Source organism: Thamnophis sirtalis, unplaced genomic scaffold (assembly GCF_051295495.1).
Source record: "Thamnophis sirtalis isolate CommonGarterSnake01/CBP01778 unplaced genomic scaffold, rThaSir2_p1.2 scaffold_2, whole genome shotgun sequence".
Lineage (NCBI taxonomy): Eukaryota > Metazoa > Chordata > Lepidosauria > Squamata > Natricidae > Thamnophis > Thamnophis sirtalis.
Genome location: NW_028261382.1, coordinates 141,813,482 through 141,830,015, shown reverse-complemented (window position 1 = coordinate 141,830,015; position 16,534 = coordinate 141,813,482). Strand labels below are relative to the sequence as shown.

Here is a 16,534-nt window from a genome sequence, read left to right as displayed (position 1 = left end):
TATTTCTTATACAAGGAGGAAATATAGAAAAAAATGATAAAGGAAGAAAGAGAGAGAGAGAGATAAAGAAAAAGAGAAAGAAAGATAAGAAAGAAAGGAGAAAGAAAGAAGGAAAGAAAGAAAGAAGTATCAAAAGGGAGAACCTGTTTTTCTGTAAAGGTTCTTCATCTCTCTCTTCCCCTCCTTCCATCAACTATTGCGAATGATTGGAGAAAATCACTGTGCAGGCAGAAGAGTGTAAAAGTTTCTCTGCCACCAACAATAGCTAGTGGGGTGAGAATACACTGCCATCCAGTAATTCTGAAGTTCAAGGAGCTTTAGTGGGAATGACAGAAAGCACTCATGTTCAATCATATTCCTGCCTTCATAAGAGACAGCTGGTGAAATCCTACAAGACAAAGATGATTATACATTGGCTAGAATGGCCACTCAGATACCTTATAGGAGTGGCAAATCATGATTCATGAAGAAAAAGTCTCTGACAAGAAAATAGATAAATTGAGGGTTATGTCATGTAATAGATATCAGATAGGGAAAAGGTATTGTGTACAAATTTATAAAAGAACTGGAAATAATACACCAGCAAATAACAAAGATAGCCAAGAAAATGAGCAGTTATGAAGCTTGAATTGCATACTTTTCAATTTTCAATTTTACTGAAACCAGAAATATTTTGATCAATTCATCAAGGAAGAGACTATAGGGAACCAGTCAACACCTGATAAAGAAGAAACAGTGCAGTTCTGGGGGCAGCTGTGGGACAACCCAAAGAAATACAACAACAATGCATCATGGATAAAGGAAGTAAACAAAGGGGGGAAGCTGAAATTTAAAAGCTGTATTAACAGCAGAAATGGTGGAGAAAAGGGCAAGGAGGATCAAGAATTGGTCAGCAGCACATGAAGATGAACTGCATGGTTTTTGGTTGAAACATCTGACTATATCCACAATTGCTAAGGACTTTAGTAACTTACTGCAAGAAAGTGAAATTTAAGATTGGTTAACCTCCGGTAAAACCTACTTGATAATGAAAGATCCAACCAAAGGAGCAGCACTAAACAATTACAGACTAATTACCTACTTACCAACAGGAGTCATGGTGGCATTGTGATTAGATTACAATACTTCAGGCTACTTCTGCTGACTGCCGGCTGCCAGCAGTTTGATTGTTTCTGGCTCAGGATTAACTCAGCCTTCCATCCTTCCCAGGTCAGTAAAATGAGGACCCAGATTGTTGTGGGCAATATGCTGACTCTGTATACCACTTAGAGAGGCTGTAAAGCACTGTGAAGCAGTTTATAAGTCTAAGTGCTGTTGCTAAATTCTATTACCAACAACTTTTAAATTACTTACTGGCATGGTAGATGATGCAGTTCAACAGTACCTAAGCAAAAACAAGCCCTTTGCATCTGAGCAGGGGAAAAAAGCAACAGACAAAAGATAAGCACCCAATGGATAAGATAATTTTTGGAAACTGTAAGGACAACCACCTTGAATGTAGCTTTGATTGATTAAAGCCTTTTTTTTGTTTTGTTTTGTTCTGAAAATGTGTTTTTATTTTCCATTTTCATTTTCGTACAGTCATGTATATACTGTGCATAACCGGGGCCATATAACATTAAACAATAAACACAGCCATTCCTCTTATCAGCAATACCCCCAAAAGTAAAAACCCAATGTACCTCTTCGACCCTCCATACACCCTTTCTTTCGCCCCCCTCCAACTTTCCATCTTCCCTCCATAATTCCCCTCTACCCTACTTCCCCTCCCCCTCTACCACTCCTCTCTCCCGATACACTCCCTCCCTTCTCTCCCTCCCTCCAGTCCTCTCTCCCACCCTCTCTACCCCTCTTTCTTCTATCCCTTTACTCCTCCCTTCGGTGTATTTCTACAATCTATTAATATATTCAGCTTGTCCTATTTTTACAGTGGAATTAAAGAGCAACAGTATACAAGTGCAGTCACGTTACCTTAAAATCTAACACATACTATGTATCCCCCCTAACACCCCACCTCCCTTCCCCCCTGACTTCCCAGAGCCCGTAAACGGTATAGATTTTTAACAAGCACAGTCTACAATATATTAAGACAAAGGAAATAAAAAAAAGAAGTTAATAACATCTCTGCATTGAACTCAGCTTCTTCCTGTTGCACTAGCTATGAACAGTTTAGATTATTCCTAATCTCAAGCATAGGCTATCTGTAATTTCTTAGTCCCATATTTGTTTTGTATATAGTCAATCCATTTTTTCCAGTCTCGTTTATATCTCTCATTTGAATGGTCTTTAAGATATGCCGATATTTTTGCCATCTCGGCTAGGTTTGTGACTTTCAATGTCCATTCTTGAGTTGTAGGCAAGTCTTCCTTCTTCCAGTATTGCGCCACCAACAGTCTTGCTGCCGTTATTAGGTGCAGAACCAAATTAGTCTCTACCGCTGTAAAGTCCGTACATATACCTAGTAAAAATAACTAGGGAGTAAACTTTATCCTTCTTTTAAAGATATTTTGCATAATCCACCACATTTTTATCTAAAATGCCTTAACCTTTCGACAAGTCCACCATATATGAAAATATGTAGCATCGAGAGAACCACATCTCCAACATTTAGGCTGTACATTCGGGTACATAGAAGCCAGCTTTCTAGGATCTAAGTGCCATCTATAAAACATCTTATAAAAATTTTCTCTCAAGTTTTGTGCTTGTGTGAATTTTACATTTCTTACCCATATTCTTTCCCACATGTCCAACATTATTGGTTCTTCAATATTTTGAGCCCACTTTATCATACAGTCTTTAACCAATTCTGTTTCCGAATCCATCTGTATTAGTACATTATATATCCTCTTTATATGCATTAAACTTTGATCTCTTATTTGTTTAAACAAATTATCCTCAACTTGGATAAATCCAGTTTTTTGGTCTATTTTCCACCTGGCCTGTAATTGGGCATACTGGAACCATGTTTGAACTACCTTCTCCTCTTTCAATACCTCTAAAGATTTTAGTTGTAGAACCCCCCTTTCGGAAGTGAGAAGTTGTCTGTAGGTTGTTCTATCCTGTTTTTGTGCTATATTCATATTTTCAATTGCATGTCTAGGAATTGCCCACATGGGTAACTTGTCATTTAGTTTATATTGATATTTTTTCCAAACCCGCAGTAAAGCATTTCTTAAGATATGACTTTTAAAATTCTTATCCAATTTTTTGTTGAATAACAGGTAAGCATGCCAACCATATACCAGATCGTGTCCCTCAATATTCAATATTCTATCGTTGGTTAAATGGGTCCAATCACTAATTGCGGATAGCTCCACTGCATCATAATATAATTTTAAGTTAGGTAATTTCATGCCTCCTCTCTCGCGTACATCTTGCATTATTTTCATCTTTACCCTCGGCTTCTTTCCGGCCCATACAAATTTGTTGATACCCTTCTGCCATTCTAAAAGATTCGCATCTTTTTTAAGTATAGGTAACATTTGAAAAAGAAATAAAAATTTTGGTAAGATGTTCATTTTCACTGCCGCTATCCTACCCAGTAAGGATAAGTGCAATTTCTCCCATTTTTTCATATCGTATTCATTAAAACCATATTAGATTCCTGCGGTTGTTCCAATATTATGACTAAATCATCCGCAAAAGCGCGGACTCTGTATTCTTGCTGCCTAATCTTGATCCCCTTTAGACCATCCAAGCCCCGTATTTTATTCAACAATACTTCCAAAGTTATAATGAACAATAGTGGGGACAAAGGACAGCCCTGTCTTGTACCTTTTCCAAATTGAAAAGGGTCTGTTAAACTTCCGTTGACTATGATTTGAGCTGTTTGCTGTTGGTATATTGCTTTAATTGACCGTAAAAAGCTATCTCCTATCTGCATTTTTTGCAATATCTTCAACAGAAATTGCCAGTTAACTCGATCAAAGGCCTTCTCAGCATCCAGAAATATGAACGCAGCAGGAATTTGGTTGTTCTTTTCCAAATATTCTAATGCATTAATAATTAGTCTAACATTACTCTTCATCTGTCTCCCCTGTATAAAAACTGTTTGGTCGGTATGTATCAATTGTTGCATAACCACCATTAACCTATTTGCTAGTATTTTAGTAAAATTTTTATAATCTACATTAAGTAATGAGATAGGTCTGTAATTTTTTGGTTGGGTAGTATCTTGATCTTCTTTGGGTATTAAAGATATAAACGCTGTCTTCCAAGATGGGGCACTTTACCTTCCGTTTGAATTTTATTAAATAGTTCTCTAAGAGGTTCTACCATTTCTAACTGTAAATTTTTATAGTAAACCGCTGTCAAGCCATCTGTGCCTGGCGCTTTTCCTAACTTTAGTTGCTTAATTACCTGCAAGATTTCCCCTGAGGTTATTGGTTGGTTCAACTTTTGTCTTTACTCTTCTCTAACTAGGGGTATTTTCTCTTTATCTAAGTATTTGTCTATATCTAAACCCTTAATTTTGTCCCCTTTATACAATTCTGTAAAAAATTCCCGAAATGCCTTTTGAATCTCCTCCTGTTGAAACACCTCCTTCCTTCTATAAATCAATTTGGTTACATTTCGAATTTTTGTTTTTTCCTAATCTGATAAGCTAACCATCTGCCCGGTTTATTTGCGTTACAAAAAGTATTGTGTTTTGCATATAGTAAACTAGTGGCTACCTGATCAGAGATCAACATATCAAATTGGGATTTTAATATAGTAATTGCTTCCTTAACCTTTGTATCGCCTGGATTTAATGTTAGTTCCAACTCTTTCCCTTTAATTTCCTCTTCCAATTCTTTTCGTTTTAGCCCTTGTTTATGTCTATGTATTTTGTTTATATTCATCAGTACTCCTCTCATATACGCTTTGCTTGCATCCCATACAAATTCCATAGGTGTACCCTTATTCATGTTCAGAACAAAGTATTCAGATAACAATTTTTTACAATCATTAATGTACTTCTCATATCTGAATAAGTTTTCATTCAGCCTCCAAGACCTTCTTGCCTGCACTATCCTTCCCAATTCCATCCAAACTGGGTTATGATCCGAAAGGACCCTCACCGCAATCTTTGTCTTCTTCACCCTAGAAAGTAAATCATTAGTGATTAGTATAAAATCAATCTTTGAGAAAGATTGATGTCTATCAAAAAAAAAGGTGAAATCATATTCCTCTGCGTTTCTTTCTCGCCAAATATCTCTCAATTCAAAGTCGTCCATCATGTCAAAAAAAGGTTTGGGTAGCTTAGCTCACATTTTAGTATTAGGGCGAGAGGTCTTCTTATCTCTTTTAGTGTCAATCACGCCGTTCCAGTCACCCAATAGTATACAAGACTTATAATCCCACTGTACTAATTTAGCGTGAAGATTTCTATAAAATCCGTCTTGCTGTTGATTAGGAGCATAAATTCCCAAATGTAGTGTCTTTTTCCCTTCTAAGATTAGGTCTAGCGCGATATATCTTCCAAAGGGATCTGCTTCAATTAGTTCAGCCTTAATGTCTTTTCTTAAGTATACAACTATACCATTTTTCTTTTCCGTAGCAGAGGTCACAAAATGTTGACCAAGTTTGGGGTTAAACAAATATTTTTGATTGGTTGATTTGGTATGAGTTTCTTGCAGACAAATTATATCATTCTTGAACTGTTTAAGATAGTGAAATATTTTCTTTCTCTTCTGTGGAGAGTTCAGTCCATTGACATTCCATGTCAAGATCTTAGTTGTCATCTTTGGTTGGCTGAAGCTTTTTTAGAGCCTCCTGCATGGCCTGTTTAACCTTTGGCCTAGCTCCTCCCATGGCTTCTGAGCTTGTTGCTGTGACTCCTTGATCAATGGCCAATGATTGTTGAGGTTGTTGCATTGTAGCTTGTTTTTCCATTTGTCTGGTAGTCATACGGCTAGGTCTTTTTTCCATGGCACCTTGCCCTTCCGGGAAGGGGAGATGGTGCACCTTGTCTGGTAGTTGTGTAGTTTGCCGTCTATCTTGTCCTTCTTGTGGTCTTGCTCCAGATCCAGATGGTGCAGGGTGTCCCACCTTCAGAATATTGTGATAGAAATCTCGAGCTTTCCATACAGAGTTGAGACAATATCTTTGCTTGTCAAATGTAACTATAATACCAAATAGCACATCCCATCTATACTGTATCTGACGGTTTCTGAGTTCTTCCACTAGAAAAGCATAATCTCTCCTGGCTCTTAGCATTTGAGGTGGTATTTCTTTCAAGACAATCAAATCCTGGCTGCCAATTTGAAGCCTGGTGTTATAGGACTCTTGTAGTATCATGTTTCTGAACTCTCTTGTGGCAAAGTATATAACTACATCTCGAGGGAGTTGCTTCTGTTTTGCCGCCAAGAATTAACGCGATAAATTTTATCGATCTGCCAGTCAAAGTTGGACCCCGGTCTTCCCATCAGACGGTCAAAAGCCTCTGAAAAAATCTGTTTCAAGTTCTCCTGTTTATCCTCACGCAACCCCCTGACTCTTAATGCGAACTCCATCTGTCTGTACTGTATCATAATAATCTGTTTTTCAGTGTTTTCAACTTTTTGTTGCACCACCTCAGTTTTGGATGTCAAATTGGTATTAGCTTCATTAAGAACCTCTAGGTTATCTTCAATTCCAGAAACATGTTCTGTCAGTACAGTTACAAGTCCCAGCATATCATCATTTATTTTGGCAATCTTAGTATCAAGTTTATCATATAAGTCGATCTTAAACTCTTTTAATTCGTCCTTTATCTCCTCTCTGAATTCTCTGAAGGTTTCCAAAAAAAATTCTTTCGTTAGCACATCTCCAGTAGGGGGCAACTTTGTGCCAAGTATCGGAGATGTGCTTCTAGGAGGAGGTTTCCCAGGATTTAATTTTGATGCCATTATAAGTCTTATAAGTCTTATCTACAAGCAATTAATCAAGCTCTCCTGGCTCACTGTGCAGCTTATGAGAAAGAAAAAAGGGTATTAATTCACCCCTTTGATAGCTCTTTAGGATTTTTCAAAGGATTTCAAAAAAAGAGAAAAAGAAAAAAAACATTGTAACGAAGCAGCTCGGCATATTCAGCGCCATTTTTGACTTCTCTATATCAGAAATATATATTAATAAAGTTGATAAGAAGAAAGTCTTGTAAACTCTTCAGAGAAGTGAAACTAATTAATAAGAAACTGCTGGCCGGCTGTTCCTCCCTTTGAACTTTTATCACTGTTTTTTGCAGAAGAATTAGGAATGTGGCATTGTTACGGAGAATGCACAATCGCCATTTTAGGAGCCAATTTTTTTTTTAAGAAAAAACAACCAAGTACACGAAGGAAGCTCTTGTAAAAAATGAAGCTAGGATTTAAAAAAAAAACAGATAAGGTTCTCAGATACGGACTCTGCTTGTATTAAATTTAGTTAAATAGTTCAAATATTGTCCTAAGTGGAGGTTTTTTGCTTTGTGCTGTGGAAACAACAGCTAGGGATTTCCAGCACGGAGATAATGATTCAGCCTCGGCTGGCCCCCCTTCTCTTTGCAGCCAAAAAAGCTGCAAACTTCAAAGGAAAAGCTCTTACCAGCTGGATCTTCTCTCCCCCTCTTCTTTGCCTGAAGAGTGAGGTATCTGCCAGATGTCTAGGCAGATAACGCGACCAGAAACCCGGGAGCAGCTCTATTAAGCTGCCACCATCAGCAAGATCCCGCCCAGGAAGCCAATTGATTAAAGGCTTTTGACCCCTTATCACATGACTAGATAAGTGTCTAGAAATATCAGGAGTCAGTAGAAACATCAGAACCTTTCTGCAAAGATCAATGGCACAATGGAAGACATACCGTATTTTTCAGAGCACCAGAGTATACAACACACCAAGATTTCGAAGAGGTAAATTTTTAAAAAAAGTTTTTTTTGTGTGAAAAACAGTGCATGCAGAGAATTTGAGATGCCTACAAAGTGCTCCTGGGGGCTGGGGGGCAAAAACAAGCAAAAAACCTGACCATCTTATGCAAAAATGGGCCCATTTTTGCCAAAAAAGGGCATGCATAGGCTTTAGGAGGCTTGTAGAGTGCTTCTGGGGGTAGGAGGGGGGGCAAAAATGAGCAAAAAAGCATGTTTTTTTGCTCATTTTTGCCCTTCCCAGCCTCCAGGAGCACTGTGCAGGTCTCCCGAACCCTCTGCACATCCATTGTTGCAAAGGAGGTGGGGTTTTGGGAGGCCAAAAATGCTGTATTTGTATTCGGTGTATAAGATGCACCCAGATTTTTACCCTCTTTTCTGGGTGAAAAAGGTGCGTCTTATACTCCGAAAAATACGGTAGTTGCTGATCAGTGCTGATAGACTGGGAATGGTTATCAGCATCAAGAGAGAAATTTTACATTATCGCCATCACTATTTGTTATTGCATTAATTCCTGGATCCACAATACTGAACAAGGGAGGCACTGGCTATCAAACATCAGTAACATCTGCCAAACTATTCCCCCTCATTTACATGCATAATCTGAAGCTGAATAGATAATATGTAATCTGAAATAGAATTGCTTCTCAAGATTGTTTAAATATACAGTCAAGATCACAATTAGTTTGGACTGGACCAGTGACGTGCAGTGAGCTTCATGGCTGGTGAGGCAAGCACGAAAGCCCCGCCGAAGCCCCAGCGCTGTGTCCGCCATAGAGCGGGACCAGGACCCACTCTATGGCGGATGCAGTGCCGGGACTTTAAAGCCCTGCCGCCAGGGCCCTGCCGCCACTTTAAAGCCCTGCCGCCCGGGATGCGGCAGCAGGGCTTTACAGTGGCAGCAGGGTCCCGGCGCCGTCCGCCATAGAGCGGTTCTGCTCTATGGCGGACGGCGCCGGGATGTGGCGGTAGGGCTTTAAAGTGGCGGCAGGGCCCCGGTGGCAGGACTTTAAAGTCCCAGCGCCATCTATGCCACCTATTCCAGACCCAGTAATTGTTGATAAGACAAAAAAGTCTGGATAGTAGACATGGTGGTACCTGGAGACATCAGAATAGAAGAGAGAGAACTGGAGAAAAACCACAAAGTATAAAGATATGTAAATAGAAGTAGAATGCTTGTAGCAAAGAAAAGTAAAGTGAGTACTAATAGTATAAAACACCTTGAGTATAATTCCATACCATCTGGAGCACCACTTGAACACCATGTTGTGGTCTGCCAGTGGCCTGCAGAGCTGGCAGCAGAGTCAGACAGCAAGGAGGTTGGGGAGGAATAGGGGCTAGTCCTGGAGTCTGGGGAAGATTGGGATGATAGCTCTGTGTCGGAGGTAGAGAGGGAGTCAGGGCCATCTGGGAATTGTGTGCTGCCTCCGAAGTCTCCAGAGTCGGACACCAGTGAGGCAGAGGAACAGGCTCCCCTGTTCCCATACGCAGAGCTGCCATAAGGCAAGAACAGTTAAAACAAACAGAAGGGACAACTCAGGAGTAAGGTTTGAAGGTGATTGGCCCCTCCCATAGGACATAAAGGAGGAGCAAAGTCACATGAGCCTTTGCAGGAAGCAACTTGGTTCATGCTGGCCAGTTTACCTTCTGAAACTCCATTTGGACTCTTTGCTCCATGTGGCCTTGCCAAGCTAATAGCTAATTAAGTCTTTGGCAGCGTTGATAAAGAAGATAAAGGTGGGTGCTTATCAGCCTTATTCCAAAGGACTTGGGCAGCTTCCTGTAGAACTCTTTCTAACTATTTGGGACTCATTACCGGCTGTGAATGAATATAATTCATTCATAATATAAAAAGAGGATTATTGGACCTAATTGTGGGCTTTTTATTGTATCAGGAAGCGTAGGTCAGAACACACCATTGGCATTGTGACAAAATGACACCAATTAATTGCAAAAGGAAGCGTCACTTGGAACACATCCTTGGGAATGAGTCGATAGATGGATACAAATACCAAAGGCAATCTAAACATTTGGCTGACTGTGTGACCAACTGTAGTAATCCATATACCTCAGAGGGCTATTCAGCAGGTTCTGACCAGTTCTGGAGAACCGGTAGCAGAAATTTTGAGTAGTTCAGAAAACCGGTAAATACCACCTCCGATTGGCCCCACCCCCATCTATTCTCTGCCTCCTGAGTCCCAGCTGATCGGGAAGAAATTGGGATTTTGCAGTATTTTTCCCCTGGAGTGGGGAGGGAATGGAGATTTTACAGTATCCTTCCCCTGTCAACCAAGCCATGCCACACCTACCAAGCCATTCCCACAGAACCGGTAGTAAAAAAAATTGAATCCCACCACTGATATACCTAGGTATCATCATACTAACATTAATTTCTTGATATGACATGATGCATCACTGTAAGTGAAATTCATCATTTTAATAAAAGGCAAAATTAATGTGAATCACAAATACAAGGATCAAAACATCAAGCCAGAAGTTTGACAAGAGGGCTTTTTTAACTGTAATGTATAAATTTAGAGATGGAATTATTCTATGATGGAAGTTGCCAGCATAAGAAACTTTTTGGGTGACTCAGAATGGAAAAATTAAAAAAATAAAAGATAGTCAATTTTGGTGGAGGATGAAAGGGTTAGGGACCACCCGAACCTTAATAGTATTGATGGAGTAGTAACTATGCCTGTGTTCAATATTCCACATTCATTTCACAATCTGGTTTATAATCCTCTCAGATTATATTTTAGTATTGTAAGATCATCCTACGACTTTTTAAAAACTGTGCTTCATCATTTCGAAGTAATTTTACAGAAACTTTGCCTTGAGTAGCAACAATATGAATTTTATTATGGAATAGCAGCAGAAGCTAAACCAAATGTATAGGATTAAATTCCTCATTTGAATTCTTGCTTTAGGAAGGAAGCAAATGAATACTGTTTCTGGTATTTTGCATTAATAATTTGACTGCAGTTATGCAGTCTGAATCAGAAGTGCCTTTTTATGTTTATAAATCTTTAACCAAAGAATGGGTTGTGTGTAAAATCGCTCTAATCTCACGATATAGGCAGACAAGGGGAAAATGTTCCAAAGGCAATTGCTGTTAAGTTTCATGAATGCTTTAGTACTGGGGAAACGTCCTGTACGAAATATCATTGAATTTATACAGAATACATTGCTTTGTTCTGTTTTCTGATGGACAGTATTAGAATCTTTATCAAGTATCATAAGCTCTTTCAAGAAAGCCTACTTAAATGAGCATTTCTTACTACTGTGTTTTTAATCATTCATGTTTAATTTTACTTTTATATACTGGGTCAAAATGCCTTGCTCAAGACTGAGAAGCAGATTCAATTTTCATTACAAGGTTAATAGGTACTTAAAGGGTTATTATCATTTAACAACTTGATGAATGACAAATGTAAAGTAGTCAATAGTGGTTTCCTATAACAAAGTTGTCACCTTTGCAAGAATCACATAGTGGTAATTTAAATCCCATCTAACAATATTTATTGCAACTTCATCCTCATGGCATCATCCCATATAAACAAGCATACTTATTTATTTTCCTTTTTCTTTTTTTTCTTCCGGTGAAAATGCCACTAATCTCTGTATATTTACAAACAAAGCTGATGCAAATTCAGAATGTGATTACTTACTGATATAGCACAAGTCTGTTCATTCATCATCATATATTGTATGCACAGTTGGGGATTTTCACAAGATCTGATTTTATCCAATGAATATCCAATTTCTGTATTATTATGTAAATAATCTTTTAGTCCTCTTGAATATTCAATGTATGTGTCTTTTATATAAATGATAATCTGTAGAAAGTAAAAATATGCTGTTTTTTTATGCCAGATAGTCTACATGGGCTGGACTGAGGAACGGGAACAAGATTCTCTTCAGGACCGAATGTACACACCAAGGTTTCTTGCACTAAGGGGTTCTTCACTTTATAAATTTTTAGCACCTCCAGTAAGTATCCTTCTATACCTTGCTTTATAGTTACATGTACAGATTGGAGGTGTACATGCATTGATTTGGCGGTTATATGTTAATTCAGGGGGTTTCATTCAATATTGTATCAGAAAAAAAGTATGAAAGGATGACAAAGAAAAGATACTAATGGTGAAAAGTCAATAATGGTAGCAATAATGGGAAATGATTTGTAAGTACAGCTTTAATGGAAAACTAATCTGAAAATAGATCCTACTAATTTAATTTATATTTATAAATAAAGTCTTCCTCCTTTTGCAGTCCTTCCATTTTCATCAGGAGCAACTTAAAAATAGCTCTCTTTCTATGTACTAACTTCCAAGAATGGTACATTCATAGCCAGAAATAATTCACATTAGATAGCTATGCAAATAAATACTGTTTTTTCCATAAATCATAGCATTCTTTCTTGCCATCTCATTGCGTATACAGGTGTAGGTGGGTTGGTAGAATTGCTTTTCAAAATTGTATGAAAAATAAGTGTAATTAGTTTTTGTGTACATTTTTATTCAAGGTTACAACGTGGGACTGGACCCGAGCTGAAAGAACATTTTCTGTATATGAGATCATGTACAAAATATTCAAGGTACGAAGAATAAAAATAAATTTCATTTACATAATTAAAAATAAAAACTAAAGGTAAAGGTTTCCCTCGTACATTTGTGCTAGTCATTCCCGACTCTAGGGGGTGGTACTCATCTCCATTTCAAAGCCGAAGAGCCAGTGCTGTCCGAAGACGTCTCTGTGGTCATGTGGCCAGCATGACTAAACAAGGAAGGCACGCGGAACCCTGTTACCTTCCCACCAAAAGTGGTCCCTACTTTTCTACTTGCATTTTTACATGCTTTCAAACTGCTAGGTTGTCAGAAGCTGGGACAAGTAACCGGGAGCTCACTCCATTACATGGCACTAGGGATTCGAATTGCTGATCTTTCTGATCGACAAGCGTCTTAGCCACTGAGTCACTGCGTTCCAAAAGAAGAATAGCATAGATATAAATGCATAGCTGAATTTCTACAGAATGAGCACTGGGTAGAAATTAGAAATTATTGCAAAGGGATCATGGCAAAATAACCTTAGTTCAAGGGGATGAGGGCTCTAAAACTATTTTGAGCACTCTGCCATTGTAATGGTATGTGGGAATGATTTTTGGGAGACCAGAGGAAGAACCACAGACCAGACAATAATCATGCAAGAGCTATTTCAGCTTCCAAAGGAAGAGGGGACCTGTGAACCATTTCAGAAGTGACCCACCCTGGTTTTCTAGAGAGTAAAAAGAAATATTTTCAGACTTGCAAGATCCTGTTAATGTAACTTTACAATACAGACAGAGCTAGTATTCACAGTTGATGCTTCTTGTCTAGACAGCTTGAAGGGCTAATGGCCATGAGGAATAATGAAAAATCAAAACAAATCTTTTACTCTTTTATTTTTATCCTAAGGTTATAAAAGTCAGGGCAGTGGGTAGCTCATTTCTACATACCATCCAACCCTTTTGCTTCTCAAGGCTATCAAAGCAGCATTTTTTAAAGTATAAGGTCAGAGGTGTCTTTTCATATTAATAATGTTCTAAAGTATCATACAGGTAGTCCTTGACCACAATTAAGCCAAAAAATTCCACTGCTAAATAAGACAGTTATGTGAGCTTTCATAGTCTTTCTTGTCACAGTTGTTAAGTGAATAACTGTGATTTTTAAGTTAGCAACACAGTTGTTAAGTGACTCTGGATTCCCCATTTACTTTGCTTGTCTGAAGTTCACAAATGATGATCACATAAATGCCAGTTGCCAAGTGCCAAAATTTTGATTTTGTGACCAGGAGGATGCTGCAACAGCCGTAAGTGTGAAAAATGGTCATAAGTCACTTTTTCTGTGCCATTGTAACTTTGAACAGCCGTTAAATGAATGATTGTAAGTTGAGGACTACTTATAGCAGGGGTGTCACACTCGTGATGACATGTGGTCACGTGATGAATCACAACTTTTTTCCCCTTCACTAAAATGGGGATGGGAGTGTCCAGCATGTGATGCATCCATCCCCCGGGCTGAGAGTTTGACACCCCTGATTGTGAAGTTCAACTGACATAGTGTTAGTGAAAGAAGTTTTAATAGTATCAGCTATGAAGTTCAACTATTCTTGTTTGATATTTTGCCATTTGCTTTTGCATTTTGTGAAAACATATAAACTAGAATTTAACTAGACTGTTAAATGTACAGACTTATATCAAGCAAACAAATAGTAATAACTTATTTGGAAGATATTAAACTATTAGTATTTATGTGTATGTATGCAAGAGTACTTTCATATACAATGTTTTTGGAATTGTTTATGCTGAAGTACAACTATGCTTCACAATATATTTATCTCTGGAATTCTATATGCAGAAACTGCTGTTTGGCTAATGTCTTTTACTAAAAGCTGAATTCAGGATAATATTTTGCTAAATGCCACTTCATGATATCTGATGCTAGCAAAATAAATTCATATTTATTACAAAGTTATGATCTTTACAGGAAGTGCTAGATATCTTTGTGAGTAATTGGATCGTGGCAATTGGTCATTCATCTCGGAAGTTACTTGTCAGCAACATATTTCTTTAAGCTTAATTTAATATTCTTTCTAATCTTATAAATGGTGAGTGTCATTTAAGCATGTGATATGATCCTAGGTATATTGTGTGCATTAGAATATTTTTCACATAAAATGTTGCATGAAAGATATAATTAATTAGTACCAATCCAGTCCCTTTGAATTATGTCAATTTATTGGAGGAGACATAAGTGCCTTATATCCTAAATCTGCTCCTTTGTCTCTCATTTGGCTCTCTTGTTGCATGCCCTAGCATACTTTCCAAGGATAGTCTTTTCCTTTTCAAGTTCTTCTTTCTTTCTTTCTTTCTTTCTTTCTTTCTTTCTTTCTTTCTTTCTTTTTGACATTCTGTCTTTCCCTCCCTAACTATGCCTCTTGGCAATAGCCATTTGAGCCACAGTCAACTCTACTGATGGCCTTATTTCTCTGCTTAACTGAACATTGTAGCTTCTGTCAAGGCAAATTTTATGTTGGTGAGTTGAAAAAATATATCAGTTCTGTTCTGGAGTTTGCATGTAACTACCAATATAGAAAAGTAGAAGTTGTAGAAAAAGAAGTTACAACTGAAAATTGTAAGACTGATGTCATCTTATTTTGAAGAATGATTACAAAACTATTCAAAGAGTGAAGAATATAAAATAATTCAGTCAACCTATGGAATTCTATCAGCTCTTGATTCTATCTATCCAGTGATTTTGATCAATGAAATAAAGCCATAGAAGAAATCTTGTACAAATCTGGAGGCATTCTGTCATCATTAACCCAAGATCATGATAATTTCACTCAACTATACAAAAGTATGCTATTGTAAATGTTCTAAATACTGTTAAGACTCATTGTCACATTTCAAAATAAATATTCCCGTACTGGGGAGGGGTGTGATGAACTCACCCAAATAATTAAAGGCCAGAATATTGATTACTTAATTTAAAAAACTGACCTAAAATAGGAATTGGCCATTTTTGGGCAGATGTGAGAGTTACTGAAATTTAATACAGAGAAAACATCCAATGAATGTTGCTGTGGATTTGGAACAGAAAAAATAATAATCCTGGGCTAAATTTTGGATTTTTTTTATTCTTATGCCAGACAACGTTAAGTTGGGATAGTTTGACTTTATCTTCTACAGTAGGGGCGCAATAGCTCAGTGGTTAAAGATGCTGAGCTTGTCAGCTGGAGAGCTAATAGTTTGAGATCCAAGTGCCGCATGATGAAGTAAGCTCCTGTTACTTCCCCCAGCTCCTGCCCACCTAGCAATTTGAAAGCCATGAAAATGCGAGTAGATAAATTGAGATGAGTCTGGCCCTCTAGAGCTGGAAATGATTACACAGGGGAAAGCTTTACCTTTACCTTCTACAGTATTTTACTCTACCTCAGGAGCTAAGCTATCTTTTCTGACCCCCAACCCCACCTTTTACCGTCACTCATTTTTTCCCCCATTACCAGGCCAAGTTTATTCCTTCATTATGTAAGTGTGTTTTTAGGATTCTCTGTTAACTTGAAAAATGAAGCTTATTATTAATTATAATGAGAAAATGTATATTGGTTTTTGAATTGGAAAACCAATGTAGGTCTAAGATTCGAGAATAGTTTATGTACTTCAAATAAACTGTTTTTATTTGTGAACTTGTATACTCTGCGATCATCAAAATTTATTCCTAATCATACACATAGCAGTACTTTCTTTGCTAAATTAAAAAGTAGTAGTGAATGTAGAATGAACAAACAAGATAGAATGAAGCTATCAATTTTAATAGCTCTTTAATTCTTATTTTTCTAAGCTCCATTTTATTATGACTACGCATTTGTGCTTAAAACCTCTCTGTGGAAAAAAAATTACACAGAGAGGCTTTACCACTTACTACTATTCATATAGTATGCGTTTTGTATAACCTTAAAATATTATTTGTCTCATAAATATAGTCTTTGCAAACAGCTCTTTTATAGTGTGGGTCAAAAGCATCTGGGCTGGAGGGAGTCAGGGAAACTAAGATGATAATTATGGCCTCTTGCCCAGAAGGCCTTTTTCAGTTACTTATCAGATTAAAGCTATGAGATAAAATAGGTCATGG

The 16,534-nt window shown here is 37.7% G+C and overlaps 1 protein-coding gene across 2 annotated transcripts in view; it reads left to right on the top strand.

Annotated features, from left to right (window-relative positions):
- SNTG1 (syntrophin gamma 1) overlaps positions 1-16,534 on the top strand; it is a 299,119-nt gene that overhangs the window by 240,512 nt on the left and 42,073 nt on the right. For both annotated transcript variants that reach the window (XM_087707075.1, XM_087707074.1), the window contains 2 exons: positions 11,736-11,852; positions 12,388-12,459. In XM_087707075.1, the coding sequence (XP_087563201.1) occupies positions 11,736-11,852; positions 12,388-12,459 (189 nt within the window). The remainder of the gene's footprint in view (positions 1-11,735; positions 11,853-12,387; positions 12,460-16,534) is intronic.